At 42.8% G+C, this 15,659-nt stretch overlaps 1 protein-coding gene across 1 annotated transcript in view; it reads left to right on the top strand.

Moving 5' to 3' along the window:
* gaa (alpha glucosidase) overlaps window positions 1–15,659 on the top strand; it is a 66,811-nt gene that overhangs the window by 42,102 nt on the left and 9,050 nt on the right. Inside the window, exons 14-17 of the mRNA XM_028818591.2 lie at window positions 3,074–3,225; window positions 7,743–7,891; window positions 10,190–10,331; window positions 14,264–14,362. Coding sequence (XP_028674424.2) covers window positions 3,074–3,225; window positions 7,743–7,891; window positions 10,190–10,331; window positions 14,264–14,362 — 542 coding nt within the window. The remainder of the gene's footprint in view (window positions 1–3,073; window positions 3,226–7,742; window positions 7,892–10,189; window positions 10,332–14,263; window positions 14,363–15,659) is intronic.

Below are 15,659 nucleotides of genomic sequence, written 5' to 3'. Positions count from 1 at the left end.
TTGTGTTCTTAGCTATGAAAAGCCTAGGCCTGAAACGACATTACAAGGACACCATTTATTTTGTTAGAGAGGCCTCTTGCCCGCCTGTCCTTCTTACTTGCTTTGTTTCGAGTTTCTGCGGGTTGAGCTGTGACACATGGTCTTCATGCTTTCTGAGGAAGCAAGCGGGGCAAACTTTGTTTTGAGAAATGAAGGTGCGGAGCTTCTTACTGACAGAAGACGAAACAAGCTGCAAGCAAGGCCTTTGCCTGTGTGAGTAAAGGGCAAGCTTTTAAGCTAGCGTATGAAACATATAAGCAATTAAATGGCATTTAGAAGCATTACAACAACAACAACATTTATTTCTAGAGCACATTTACATACAAATAATGGAGCTCAAAGTGCTTTACATGATGGAGAAAGAAAAAAAGACCAAATAAATAAGAATTAAAATAAGGGAACACTAATTAACATAGAGTAAAAGTAAGGTCAGATGGCCAGGGAGGACAGAAAAAACAAAAAAAAACTCCAGACAGCTGAAGAAAAAAGTAAAATCTGCAAGGGGTCCGAGGCCACAAGACCACCCAGCCCCCTCTAGGCATTCTGCCTAACATAAATGACCTCAATCAGTCCTCATGGTATTCAGGATTCACATGGAAGAACTTGATGATGACGGTCATGTGGACTTCTGGCCTTTAATCCATCAATGTAGGGACAGCACGGTGCTTTGATCAGGTGGTGGTGGTGGTGCAGATCGCCACCACAGTAAACGGGGGAAAAAGAACAGAAGAGAAAGTAGGGGTTGGTACGAATTTTGGAGCCACCATGAATGGTAATGATAATTAATTGAATATATAGAGCATCAGGATTCAACTAATATGAAGCTATGAGAATGCCATGTTAAAATAATGGGTTTTTAGCAGTTTTTTTTTAAAGTGCTCCACTGTATTAGCCTGACGAATTCCTCCTCCTCCTCCTCCTTCTTCTTCTTTTGGCTGCTCCCGTTAGGGGTCACCACAGCAGATTATCTTCTTCCATATCTTTCTGTCCTCTGCATCTTGTTCTGTCACACCCATCACCTGCATGTCCTCTCTCACCACATCCATAAGCCTCTTCTTAGGCCTTCCTCTTTTCCTCTTCCCTGGCAGCTCTTTCCTTAGCTCCCTTCTCCCAATATACCCAGCATCTCTCCTCTGCACATGTCCAAACCAACGCCATCTTGCCTCTCTGACTTTGTCTCCCAACCATCCAACTTGAGCCGACCCTCTAATGTCCTCATTTCTAATCCTGTCCATCCTCGTCACACACAGGGCGAATCTTAGCATCTTTAACTCCGCCACCTCCAGCTCTGTCTCCTGGTCAGTGCCACCGCCTCCAACCCATATAACATAGCTGGTCTCACTACCGTCTTGTAGACCTTCCCTTTCACTCTTGCTGATACCCGTCTGTCACATATCACTCCTGACACTCTTCTCCACCCATTCCACCCTGCCTGCACTCTCTTCTTCACCTCTCTTCCACAATCCCCATTACTCTGTACTGTTGATCCCAAGTATTTAAACTCATCCACTTTCGCCAACTCTACTCCCTGCATCCTCACCATTCCACTGTCCTCCCTCTCATTTGCACACATGTATTCTGCCTTGGTGGTCCTACTGACCTTCATTCCTCTTCTCTCTAGAGCATATCTCCACCTCTCCAGGGTCTTTTCAACCTGCTCCCTACTATCACTACAGATCACAATGTCATCAGCAAACATCACAGACCACGGGGACTCCTGTCTAATCTCGTCTGTCGGCCTGTCCATCACCATTGCAAATAAGAAAGGGCTCAGAGCTGACCCCTGTTGTAATCCCACCTCCAACTTGAATGCATCTGTCACTCCTACCACAGACCTCACCACGGTCACACTTCCCTCGTACATTTCCTGTACCACTTTTATGTACTTCTCTGCCACTCCCGACTTCCTCATACAATACCACAACTCCTCTCGAGGCATCCTGTCATATGCTTTCTCCAGGTCCACAAAGACGCAATGCAACTCCTTCTGGCCTTCTCTATACTTCTCCATCAACACCCTCAGAGCAAAGCATCTGTGGTGCTCTTTCTTGGCATGAAACCATACTATTGGTAAGCTATTCCAGATTTTAGGTGCATAACAGCAGATGGCTGCCTCACCACTTCTTTTAAGTTTAGTTCTTGGAATTCTAAGCAGACACTCATTTGAAGATCTAAGGTTACGATTTGGAGTGTAAGGTGTAAGACATTCCAAAATATAAGATGGAGTGAGATTATTTAATGCTTTGTAAACCATAAGCAGTAATTTAAAGTCGGTTCTAAATGACACAGGTAACCAGTGTAGTGATGCTAAGACTGGTGTGATACAGTGGCGTAGCAAGGTCTGGTGGCACCCGGTGCGGAGTTTAAACTTGTTACCCCCATATCCACCAAAATATAAAATGAAATTTATTGAGAAAGCAATTTTTTTTATTCAATTGGTTAAGTAAAGAGGGCATAAAGTTAATTATTTTGTAAACAATTTTTTATGAATAATAAAAAAAGTATGACAGAAGCAACAGGGTTTGTCCCTTGTGAAGTCCTAATCGCCTCCGTCAATGCAGTGGAGTAGGTGGTCCCCATTCAGTTTTGACTTCACAAAACAGACATTTTTCTACGCCCGCAAGTGTCGAGTGGGGGGATTGAGAGGAAAGCTGACATTTTACTTCCAGTACCGAAAATCCCGAAATACTGGTAACCGTAGTCATATTTTAAAATTTTTCAGTTTTTTTTTGTACTTTTCTAGCACTGGTGTACCACTTGACCCTAATTTCAAAATACCCAAATATTGACAAAAAGAGGTTACGAGAGGACACACCACATACTAACCTGTATCCTTTGCTCAAGCTGCGTATGCTCGAAACATTTTCAGCGTAGATCTCCTGAAATTCGTAACCAAATGTCTTCTGATGACTCAGTAAATTAAAACGTGGAACTTAATTAAAGTTGGTTTTCTTATGCTCTGACTTGATTTTGAGATGTTTAGCTCATTCAGTTCAAACTACCCTAACCCTAATTTTATTTTTCCCTCCTACAGCAATTCTACTCTTTAATATGTTTGGGGTCCCCCTTGTTGGCGCAGATATATGTGGGTTTTTGGGTAACACCTCTGAAGAGCTCTGTGTGCGTTGGATGCAATTAGGTGCCTTCTACCCCTTCATGAGAAACCACAATGACAAGCCCAATACGGTAAGGCAGTGTTGCAAGTTTCAGGCTCTACCTACCTTTAGGTCTATAAGGTTGTTCTACTGTGGACAGGCCATTTTTCTGTTATTTTAATCCAAAGCCGCTGATCCAGGTTCAGCTTCATGTCCAAAGAGCCTCATTGGTAACTAAGGCTACTTTCACACTCTGCCCAAAGTAATTACATTCCAATTTTTGGCTCCTCTCTGATTTTTTTTTTTGTTTGACTGTTCAAATTAATTTTGAAGGCAAGCCAAGTCCAATATGAATATATTGAGATCTCTAACCGGAATGTGCCCTACACGTGCAAATTTAATAAAAACGAATTTGTCAGACAGATGACATTTTAGACTGGTATAAACACCAACAGCAAGCCGGCCACCCCAGTACTTCACATAGCATTTCTGTGTAGGACATCTGCAAATATATCCGCTCATGATGGCAAGGAGGAGAAGTAGAAAACGAAAAATTGTAGCTGCTGGTTTGGGCAAAGGTATCACTGCAGTATCTGCATGTGGAAAGCTGTAGACCAGGGGTCTCCAACACGTCACTCGTGAACTACTGGTAGCTCGCAACCCCTTTCCAAGTAGCTCGCCAAAGGGTTAATGAATCCTACATAAATCTGAAAACTTGAGTAGTCAAATTAGGGGTGGGCGATCTTTCCAAAAAATCGTATCACGGCCCTTTTAACACAAAATCACGATCCACAGTCTGAATTGCAATATGGCATATACACTTAAGAGAATATCCGGACTCAAACTCATCAAGACCTAAGTAACTCTTTATTTTCAAATATCAAACAAAGTTTAAGTCAATTGTTCTCTCGTTCGCTAGCTAAGCGGAGTTAAGGAACACACCCCGAAGCTGGCGAATGAGTGAGGAAAGCCTCTTCCCTCACCCCGTTGCATGTTTCTCGGACTCGCGCAAATAAATCAGTACCGCAAGCGAACTATGATACATAGCGAAATGAGAGAAGTCGCAAAATCAACCAGAATGTTCAAGCAAATTATAGAAAAAAAAATGATCTAAATCCGTTAAGTAGTTCTCGCATGAAAAGCGGACAGACAGACAGACAGTAATGCTACTGTGATCTTTCGGATTCATACAGAAATCCTAGAAAATTTCTTTGTCCATGATTTGCTGATAAATTTCTTGTAAAGTGCGATACTTTTGGACGTATGGATTTGTATCCATTATTGTCTGTATAATTTCTATTACGTCGGATTGTTTAACTCTTTCTATTCTATGTTGCATCGCTTCTCTGTGATCATAAATATAAACCTGACCAAATTTTGTTTTTTTTCTAAATTAAACTTGTCGTAGCTGTAATTGTTGCGGGAACACAGATTCTCATAGCGTATGGTCCATTATCGTGTAAATCAACGTTTTGTGCATTGAATGATGCTAATGCAAAATGATTATTGTAGATGAGTATATTTTGCCCGTAGTGTTTGTGGATTTCACTTTCAGCAAACAACAAATCTTTGAATTCTTGCAGATAGGCCTCTTCATTGTGAGCCAACACTACTTTTCCCTGATGGCAACACTAATTAGACGATCTACAAGTCTCCGACTTAAACTTTAAAGCCTTATAATATCTACATACTTCCAACCTATCACCTATGTCCATATATTCGATCTCTTTTTGCTGTTCCGTTATATCACCGAGTAATAATTTCCGTTTGTTTGCACGAATGCGATCTGTACTTTTTTTTTTTTTTTGACACCTTCGAATTTTAGTACTGTCATATTTTTGAACTTGCTCTGCGTGTGTATCGCACCAAGGTTTTTTGTGAGCCTGTCGAATTCCACTGCTTTCATAATCTCTGCATGTGTATGGCGCTAACGTTTTTGTACGTCTTTATGAAGTTCTACTGTGTCTTTCATTCTTTGTCTTTTATTTCTGACCCCGTTTGGACCTGCAAGGTTTTCAGTTCCACTTGTTCTGGGCTTATTATTACTTTCCTTGCCTTGGTCAGCGCCTCACAGGAACATGCTTCCAATGGATGTCAGTATGACGTGACTTGACGGTGGCGCGGGAAGTGAAAGTGTCTCTACCTCTCTGAAGTGTCTGTCTTCAGAAGATCACGTCTCGTCTCTCTTTATAATAGAGAGATATACAGTAATCCCTCCTCTATCGCAGGGGTTGCGTTCCAGACACCCCCCCCCCCCAAAAAAAAAGGTGAAAATCCGTGAAGTAGAAACCATATGTTTATATGGTTATTTTTATATTGTCATGCTTAGGTCACAGATTTGCACAGAAACACAGGAGGTTGTAGAGAGACAGGAATTTTATTCAAACACTGCAAACAAACATTTGTCTCTTTTTCAAAAGTTTAAACTGTGCTCCATGACAAGACGGAGATGACAGTTCCGTCTCACAATTAAAAGAATGCAAACATATCTTCCTCTTCAAAGGAGTGCGCGTCAGGAGCAGAGAATGTCAGAGAGAGAGAGAAAAGCAAACAAATCAATAGGGCTGTTTGGCTTTTAAGTATGCGAAGCACCGCCGGACAAAGCAGCTGCAAGGATGTACAATGTAAAGGTAGTCTTTCAGCATTTTTTAGAGGAGCGTCCGTCAGGAGCAGAGAATGTCAGAGAGAGAGAGGGAGAGAGAAAAACAAACAATCAAAAATCAATACGTGCCCTTCGAGCTTTTAAGTATGCGAAGCACAATGCGGGAAGCATATCACTTGACAAAGCAGCCATATGTAAGCCCAGCAAGGAACAGAGCAATGTGAAGGTAATCTTTCAACTTTTTTTGAGGAGCGGCCGTATCCTCTAGGGGTGCGAAAAGCCCCCGTGCTCACAATATATTTGAGGAGTTTTATTTAATACGTAATACGCGCTGTGGTTGGGTAGCTTCTCAGCCATCTGCCAATAGCGTCCCTTGTATGAAATCAACTGGACAAACCAACTGAGGAAGCATGTACCAGAAATTTAAAGACCCATTGTCACAGAAATCCGCAAACCAGCAAAAAATCCACGATATATATTTAAATATGCTTACGTATAAAATCCGCGATGGAGTGAAGCCGCGAAAGTCAAAGCGCGATATAGCGAGGGATTACTGTATTAGTAAACCTTCAAAATAATGTGCAGTTAAAGTCTCAACCGCATTCGCAGCATTTCTGGAGCTTAGCAGAGCCAGATAACTATAAGAATTTTCACCAAGCAGCTCTGAAAATGTCTGCTTTGTTTGGGTCTCCATACCTCTGTGAGTCTGACGTGAATGTCATGAAATCAAAGTTCAGAATAAGACTGACAGACGGACATTTAAATGTCTCCATAAGAGTGAACCTGAGTGGCTCCACTCCACCAGACACCTCGGTGCCAGTCATCTGACAAACTAAACAACACATCACACCTGCAACTGGACATGTGAATAAAGTGACACAGTGACATGTGACAAAATGATAAATGAATAAGTCATATCTGTGTATTTGGAATTGTTTTGTTTTAGCAGCATTCGTGATTTAATTCAATAGTGTGAGATACACTAGAAAATGCATACAGACGTACACAATGCACTTGCAGGTGAACAAAATATTTTTTGTGATGTTTTAATGCAAAATGTGAGTTATGGACACCAACATTTTGTAAAATGTTCAGGAAAAATAAGCTTTTTCAGTTTGTTTAGGTTGAAATAAGCTATGAGAAATAAACGTTAGAAAACATGAGGAGCTCTTGGCCATTTTCATTTTGTAAAAGTAGCTCTCAGGGGGGAAAAAATGTTGGAGACCCCTGCTGTAGACAGTGTAAGGGGAGCTAGGACTGGTGGGGAAGAGATGTTGGAGGGATTCAATACCCATCCGTGACTGTTGTATTGAATGTTGGAGACATTTGATTACTTACGTCAACATCTGTTCACAAGGCTGTCTCAAGAAAATCTGCACTTATGTTGCACAATCACAACTCGCATAGCAGTTGGGTGGTAGCGGATGGCACCAAAATGCTTATGTCTGCCAGCTCACTATCTTTAAATTGGCACTCTGGCTCCATACTCCAGTCTGTCTTTTCAACGCAGAGATATGCTAAAATCGCAAGTGTAAATTTCCTTTATACTGGGGAAAAAGGGTGCTAAGAATGGAGCTGCCAGGGAAGAGGAAAAGAGGAAGGCCTAAGAGAAGGTTTATGGATGTGGTGAGAGGGGACATGAAGGTGATGGGTGTAACAGAACAAGAAGGACAAGACAAGAAGAGATGGAACAAGATGATCCACTGTGGTGACCCCTAACGGGAGCAGCCGAATTAGAAGTAGAAGCACCAAGTGTAAATTTCCAGACAATTCCGAATCAAGCATTCATACTCGGGTCACATTCAAGTCACACAAGTTGTTATCGAATTCAGTACTACATACAAAGAGGGTCTCAATCCGAGCTGAAACGTTTTGTTTCCATGCGTTTTCTTTTTGCTGTTCACACTTGCATACAAGGATCAGATCTGCGTCACATGTGAGTGAGTTTCGGTTTGAACGTACAATTCCTGCCATTTCTGATTTAATTTTCTTTTTCCCTCCCACAGCCACAAGAGCCATATGTTTTCAGCAAGAAGTCTCAAGAAGCCATGAGAAACGCACTTGTACTCCGCTACTCTCTGCTGCCGTACTTGTACACCCTGTTCCACCAGGCCCATGTCCGAGGCGAGACGGTGGCTCGACCGCTCTTCTTCGAGTAAGAAAATCCGACGGGCACCATGCTTTGTTGTCCAGCGTCTTGGGTTTGTTGAAGACACTTTTGTTGGGTGAACTTAAGTGTCAGCATTGGAAGCATTTTAAACAATGCGGAAATGAACAGCATCAAGTTTAATTATTTGAAAATGGAACTGCCATAATGGCTGTGATTAGTCCACATGTTCTTGTACGCTCAAAAATAAGGTCACGGGATAATACGAACCGCCTTAGCTCAGTCGACCGTAAATCGGCGCATGACTGTTTACTCCATGGTATGGACCCCATCCTAACAGTCAAGCATGGCAATGCAGCTGTCATGTTTTGGGGGGACTCTACTGCATGAAGACCCCAATGACTTGTCACACGGACCAAATCTTGTTGTGTGTCAAAAGATTTTTCCGGGTAACCGGATGCCGTCCATTCATGAGCCAAGACTGAGACACGACTGTGTTAATCAGTGATGTGAAACACACAAGACTTGATTAAGAACAGTTTTTCAACTCTTTCAGGGCGAATGTCGACTTCTGTCAAAATTCGGGGACAGAGGACAGTAATCCGCTGTAAACGGCGACAAAACTCGCCGTTAAGTTTTAGTTCAACTCTCTTTGCTAGAAGGAAAGTTAGCTTCGTTGATTTGACCTCGGATGCCCTGCGTGTTGTCACAGGAACGACAACAAGTCATTGAAAAGGTTTGGGGCAGCCACCCATATAATATTTCCTGGCTGCAAAATTGATTAAACAGAACAGACATGTTCACACGACTGAGTCCAAAACAGAACTGATTTGCTGCCTTAAAATGGCAGCCTTTAAATGCAAGGATAAGAAGCGATGTCATCAGGGCCTGAACCAGAAGTGACGTCATTGGCTGTCCTAGAACCAGGCGGGATTTTCCAAGAATGGTCTGTAAGGAATTGAGAGAGAGAGAGAATTAGTGCACTCTGCCGCCCCCTGGTCAGGCGTGGAATTACTATTATTCAGGCCCTTTAGTTGTCTCCTAATCGCACATGTGTGACAGTGTGCATGAGTTGAGAAGAGCAGACAACATCTAAAATGGCATCGACACCTGGCAAGAGACTCGAGCAGATATGCAAAGCAAAATATTCTGTGGATGACATTTTGCATATTATCGCTGAATCGAACCCTGACTTGTGGGACTCTGATTTTGATTTAAGTGATCTAGAGATGGAGATCGAAAACGAAAGTGAGGTACTGGCATCAGCTGGTTGCTCCCAGATCGATTTGTGGTGTTTAACATGTTTGTGTAGTTAATGTGCCTACGGCAGCGTTCGCCTGGGAGGACCGTCACTTACGATGACAAAGATGTACAAACCAGATTGTGTCGCACTGAGACTGCCACCGCTGTGCTGAGACAGCCAGCCCACCCCGCAGTCCTGTTGCCCGTTGAGCCGCCAGAATAGGCAAACTGGCGGCAACAGCAGGCAGCAACAGATGTTTTCTGTTGATTTATGCGTAAAACAATTGCTTTGTGTGCTTTTCTTTTTTGGAAAAATTATTCAGCCCTCAAAGAGTTAAAATGACCAGCTCAAATTCTAAACCACCCTGGGATGTTGCAGCAGGACCTGAAGAGAGAGACGTTCATGTTCAAAAAGCAAACACATGAGGTTCAAACTGCTCTCCGAGAACGAATGAACCCCTCATTGATGGTTATCATTGAACATGAAAGTAGCAGTAGAGGCCAAAGTGAGGAAACTGAACGTGTGTGTAATAATAATACATTTAATTTATATGGTGTACAATGAGGGATGACAGACTGATCAAGAGAGCAATGTTTGGAAGAGCTGAAGGAACATGGAAAAGAGGAAGACAGAAAAGAAGATGGTTGGGTGATATCCACAAATGGACTACGATGGATATCCAAAGTGCAGTCCACTGGGCTGACGAGAGGAAAGAAGCCTCTCACCATTGACCCCAACAATTCATAGGACCATGTTGTTCAACGAAGAAGACGATGACAATGGTTATTGCTGGAAGTCCGGAGGGATAATTGACTTTCTTCTTTTAATGTAATTAGATTAACAAACAAATTTTTGAAGTATAGACTTCCTTTAATCAAATATTAGTTTTTACTTGAAGATCTGATAACATTCACAGTGAAAAATGAGTAATGCCGGGGCAAATCCTTTTCCATGGCGCGCTGTATGCTCATTCTCTAATACAGACTCTAAAGGCTGGGATTAACTTTAACAGATGAGGTGAGGTGTTGGGTGCTCCCTGGCCATAAATATAAATTGTAAGGTCCATATTAAGCTCTGTGACAGACCCCAACGTTTCGTTTCAGGTTCCCTGCCGATTCAAATGCCAGAACTGTGGACCAGCAGTTTATGTGGGGTGACGCCCTATTGATCAGTCCGGCGATGGAGCCTAATGTCACAGAGATCGCCGCCTACTTTCCTCCCGCTACGTGGTACAGCTTTTACGACGTGAGTATTGCGTCTCTCTCTCTCTTGAGTCTGTGTGGGTTTCTGGAGTATCTTTTTCGTGAATCACTCAGGTCTTTTCTAGAGCAGTGGTTCTCAAATGGTGGTCTGCAAGCTGACTGTCATCAGGGCAATGTAGCTTTTAAATCAGTCAGGTATTTTCATCTATTATGTGCTTAATTAAGCATTCATTTGTAACGATTACGTCTACTGACCAACATACTTAGATACATCAGGCATGGGTCGGAGCTACCGCCATGAAGCACACCATCTAATTCTCTTGCGGATGGTAACAGCATCTATATATATTTAATTCACTAAACCGACAGAACAAGCAAGACAACCATTGGATACGCAGACATAGCCACACCCGCCAACTCACAGAGACCCGCCCACCAACGCTAAGACCATGGGCTACGACGACAACTCATAGAGCCACGCCCAGCAACTCTTAAGAATTCATTAAGTCCATGGCAAGCAAGACGCACGCAAGACTGAGCCCCGCCCACCAACAATTCACTAAGCAGCCGACCATGGCACACGCACAACAGAGCCATGCCCGCCAACCATTCAAGCGAGAGTGAAAGCATTTGCCAAGAATGTTTTCATTAATCAAGAATGAAAGTCGGAGGTTCGAAGACAGTCACATACCGTCGTAGTTCTGACCATAAACGATGCCGACTGGTGATCTGGCGGCGTTATTCCCATGACCCGCCGGGCAGCCAACCGGGTAACCAAAGTCTTTGGGTTCTGGGGGGTGTAAGGGTGCAAAGCTGAAACTTAAAGGAATTGACGGAAGGGCACCACCAGGTGTGGAGCCTTTCGCTTAATTTGACTCCACATGGGAAACCTCACCCGGCCCGGACACGGAGAGGATTGACAGATTGATGGCTCTTTCTCGATTCTGTGGGTGGTGGTGTTTGGCCGTTCTTAGTTGGTAGAGCGATTTGTCTGGTTAATTCCGAAAACGAATGAGACTCCCGCCTGCTAAATAGTTACACGACCCAGGAGCGGTCGGCGTCCAACTTCTTAGAGGGACAAGTGGCTTTCAGCCATGTGAGATTGAGCATTAACAGGTCTGTGATGCCCTTAGATGTCCGGGGCTGCATGCGCGCTACACTGAATTGATCAATGTGTGTCTACCCGGTGCTGAGAGGACGGAGGGGGCGGAATGGGCATCCTTCCCCTCTACCCCGTTCCGCCCTGAGCGCCGTCCAGCCCCGTCCCTTGCTCTGTGAGGAGGAGGCGCGACGGTGGTTCTCCAGTTTTCAGTCACGGACAATTGTATGTTGGTTCGTAGCGTGCATTGTTGCAATGTTACTTTTCTTGGTGGTTTATTAAATTACGGATTTTTCAAATGTTCATTTGTTTCCATGTGCTTAAAAATCATTTAAAAAGCGGCGTGATTATGCGGCGTATGCTACGCCGCGGGTTGGCTAGTTTGCTTTAATCTTCTTGCTCTGCTCCCATTTGTTTGTTATGGTTGTCACCCCTCTGTCTCTCCTCCACTCTGTCTATCTTGCACTTCTTCCATTTTTCGATGTCTTTTCAGTCCAGCTGATCTCAGTCACTGTGCAGGACTTTCTTCTAAACTCGCTTTGATGTTGGCCTGGAGAGCCTGTGTCTGGTCAAGACGGACATTTAACTCCATGCCGCTAGTGATGTGTGCATCAGTGATGACAGGCTGCCTGTTAACTGATCTTCATGGCTAAGCACTTATCATGGATCACTCCCTGAAATGTGAGACTTGGAAATGAATTTTGAACATGAAGGCATTTTCAAAATAAATTTGCCAAATTTATTGTACAAATGGCAACACAGAATTAAGCCTGCAGATGGCTGTCTGGCTCGAAGGGTCTGCTGTTAGGTTTGATTAATCGAGGTGGTTCTTGATCCAAAACACTTCTGAGTGCCACTGATAGTGGTAAAGACATCCTGGGGACCCTTGAGAGAACTGTTATTTCTCTGTACCTTTTTACTTATCAATGTATTTTTTTCACTTTGGTATATCCAGTAGAATCCCGTAACCACGGTTTCAGTTATCCACAGTTTACTGTGGCACAAAAATATTAAACGGAAAATTCCAGAAATTAACAGGTGTCCCAAACCCACAGGGGTGTTGTGCCTCTGTGTCTTGCGTTATTTTCACCACATTGAAACATCAGGTACAGTGTACACCAGTCAAGTCCAACTTATTTCTTCACATATGTTCTATATGTGCATTTGCCATGCGAAATTGTGCTCTAAAGTTAATCGCTTTGTATTCATTAAAAGGAAAAACAACAATCTTACCCACACTGGCGCTTTACATTGTAGGTTATGGGGCACAGAAAGAAAAGCTTTAAAACTCAACAAATGTGTTTGTTTTTCAAGCCAAGACAGTTTGTCGAGTATTCAACTGCATCTTGCGATTATACACGCGTTATTTAATGGTTTGTACGGGTCACTTTTGAACAAAATAACACTAATATTGTGAGATTCTGCCATTTTAAGAGAATCCCAGCCGTTTGCGGTAGCTCAGCAGTTAGACTTCCTATGTAACAACCTTTCACCTCAATGGGCTGTATAGTTTCTTCTCGAAAGACTAAATCACAGTAAAATTTTTATGTCACGTGGTTGGCTATCGTATTTATGCTAGAGACTTCACACAATCGAATAGAAAATGTATCCTTACCACGAGAAACACGGTACCAGGAATATCAATAAAATGATTATTGTGAATTTCCCATTGGGATTAATAAAGTATCTATCTATCTATCTATCTATCTATCTATCTATCTATCTATCTATCTATCTATCTATCTATCTATCTATCTATCTATCTATCTAATCCTGCCTACTATACCAGATTCTATCTATCTATCTAATCCTGCCTACTATACCAAATTCTATCTATCTGTCTATCTATTATATAGTGCCTTTCATATCTATCTATCTATCTATCTATCTATCTATCTATCTATCTATCTATCTATCTATCTATCTATCTATCTCCAGATCCCTTTTGCTGCCGCAGACATGCGGCAGAAACGCAGAAGGCGGGGATCAATACTCGACAAACTGTCTTGGCTTCAAAACTTGACGTATTTTGGAAGTTTTGAAGCTTTTCCTCTGTGTTCTATACTGTCCACTGTAATTCACCATAGAGCAGTGAAAAAAAAATATTTTTTTTAATTTATAGAAAGAGATTAACTTTAGAACACAATTTTGCATAGCAAATGTAAATATAGTATATTTGTGAAAAAATAACTTATTTTATACCGTATAAACTGGTTTATACCGTCCCTTACGTGTCCACACGGCAAAACTCAAACAGGTTTTTCTGCTACGTGTGCTGCGCACGAAATGCACCAATTGTTTATTTCTGGAATGTTCTATCTATCTATCTATCTATCTGTAGATATAGAGATTTAAATAAAGCCAACGTCCGTCTGTCCACTTTCCACGAGAGAACTACTTAACGGATTTAGGTCAGTTTTTTTTTTTCTTTCTATAATTTGCTTGAACATTCTGGATGATTTTGCGACTTCCCTCATTGCGCTGAGTATCATAGTTCGCTTGCAGGAGCGATTTATTCACACAAATCCGAGACAGAGAGAGGCTGCGGGCCGAGGGGAGGGGCAAGCGAGACATCAGGAGTGGGGACTTGGGCGGGGCCCACCTCACTCACGTGCCAGCCTCCGTTCGAATCGCTGTACCTGTGGCCATGTGTTTCAGCGCACCTTGCATCTGCTTAGCTAGCGATACCTGTTTTGTTTATTGATTTTTAAAGTTTGTCCCGTTTCACTACTACACGGGCGGAGCCGCGAGGGACGGCTAGTTTAATGTAGCTTCAGAACATAATTATGCGTGGCAAATGTATACTTCGGTTTGAAAAATGTCAAACTTATCTTTTGATAGGCTAATTTTTGTTTTGTGTTCTTTTCTTTTTCCAGGGCTCCTCCATCGTCAGTAAAGGACAGTACCTTCTGTTGCCTGCCCCTTTTGAATGCATCAACGTTCACATACGAGGAGGACACATTATACCACAGCAGGTACAGCAGTAGTGCACGGGCACATGTTAGTGTTTGCCTTTGCTTCCCAAAGAATTTTATATCAGACAGATAGAGTGGCTTGGTGGCTCATGTGCTGGACGGCAGACTCATTACCACCATGTGCTCCAGAAGCAAAAAAAAACATTAATAATAATAATTTGATCATTTAACCTGCTTTGTGTTAATGCGTCTTCCAAATACTTAATGAACAACATGAGCAATAATGAGGTAACCTGGTGGAGCAGTGGTTAGGGCTTTTGCCTCACAATTCCACTATGGGGGCTACAAACAAGTCTCTTCCTCCAGGTGTTTCATTATGCTGCCCTCACCCAAAACTTCAGTTAGGTTAGCTTAGGTCTATAAAGCAGCCCCATATCTCCACAACTTGTACTCCCATGACCTGCAGAATACTGTTATCTCTGGTTGGGCCACTCAGGAAAACCCAAACTTGCCCTGAAGCCACTCGTGCATTGTCTTAGCTGTAGGCTTTGTGTCATTGTTGGGCTGAAAGGTTGAACCATCTCCCCAGTCTGGAACTGGTTTTCTTCAAGGACCTCTCTGCATTCGGCTACATTGATCTTTCTGTCAATTCTGACCAGTCTTCCCTGTCCATGATGCTGCTCTCACCATGCTTGACTGGCATCCAAACCTGCGCTCTCAGAGTTCCTTGAATGGAATTTGGCAAACTGCACACTGGAAGTGGCCTCTCTGCTGAGATTGCAAGAACCTGATGACTTCCAAAACTCTTAGATTGACCATTGGGTTCTTGTTCACCTCCCTGAACCAAGGCCCTTCTTGCCTGGTTATTCACTTCCCATGAATCCTGTAAACAGCAAATAAAATTCTAAACAATGCCTTGTGAGGCTCAGTGTAGGCCGATGGAAGGAGCTTGTGTCACTACAACTTCATGACATGATTGAATGTCAGCCACAAATTGACCTATCAGTCAAACGTGGCTTTCAGTAAACAAAGAGTGTAAGTTTTTCCTTTTTCCTACAGATGGCCTCCTCTTCTGGCCCACTCCAGGCTTCCAAAACATGTTGTGAATTAACGAGTGCCCACCGTAAGGTCCACATCTAAGTCTCCTCATAATCCCCAGGGACAAGTCTATAAGAGGGGGAACACCAGCACTTGGATAACATGGACCAAGACCAGCGGTGGCCACTTACTGTCGAAGGCAGTGGATTCAAACAAAGAAGTGCCTGCCATCTTCAGTTGATGCTCGTTATAAATCTGTCATGACAGCCGCGACCGTTCCTGTGTGAAAGATCACAAAAGCCACATTGAATATTATGTT

Source organism: Erpetoichthys calabaricus, chromosome 14, assembly GCF_900747795.2.
Source record: "Erpetoichthys calabaricus chromosome 14, fErpCal1.3, whole genome shotgun sequence".
Classification (NCBI taxonomy): Eukaryota; Metazoa; Chordata; class Cladistia; order Polypteriformes; family Polypteridae; genus Erpetoichthys; species Erpetoichthys calabaricus.
This window is presented reverse-complemented; position numbering and strand designations above follow the sequence as displayed.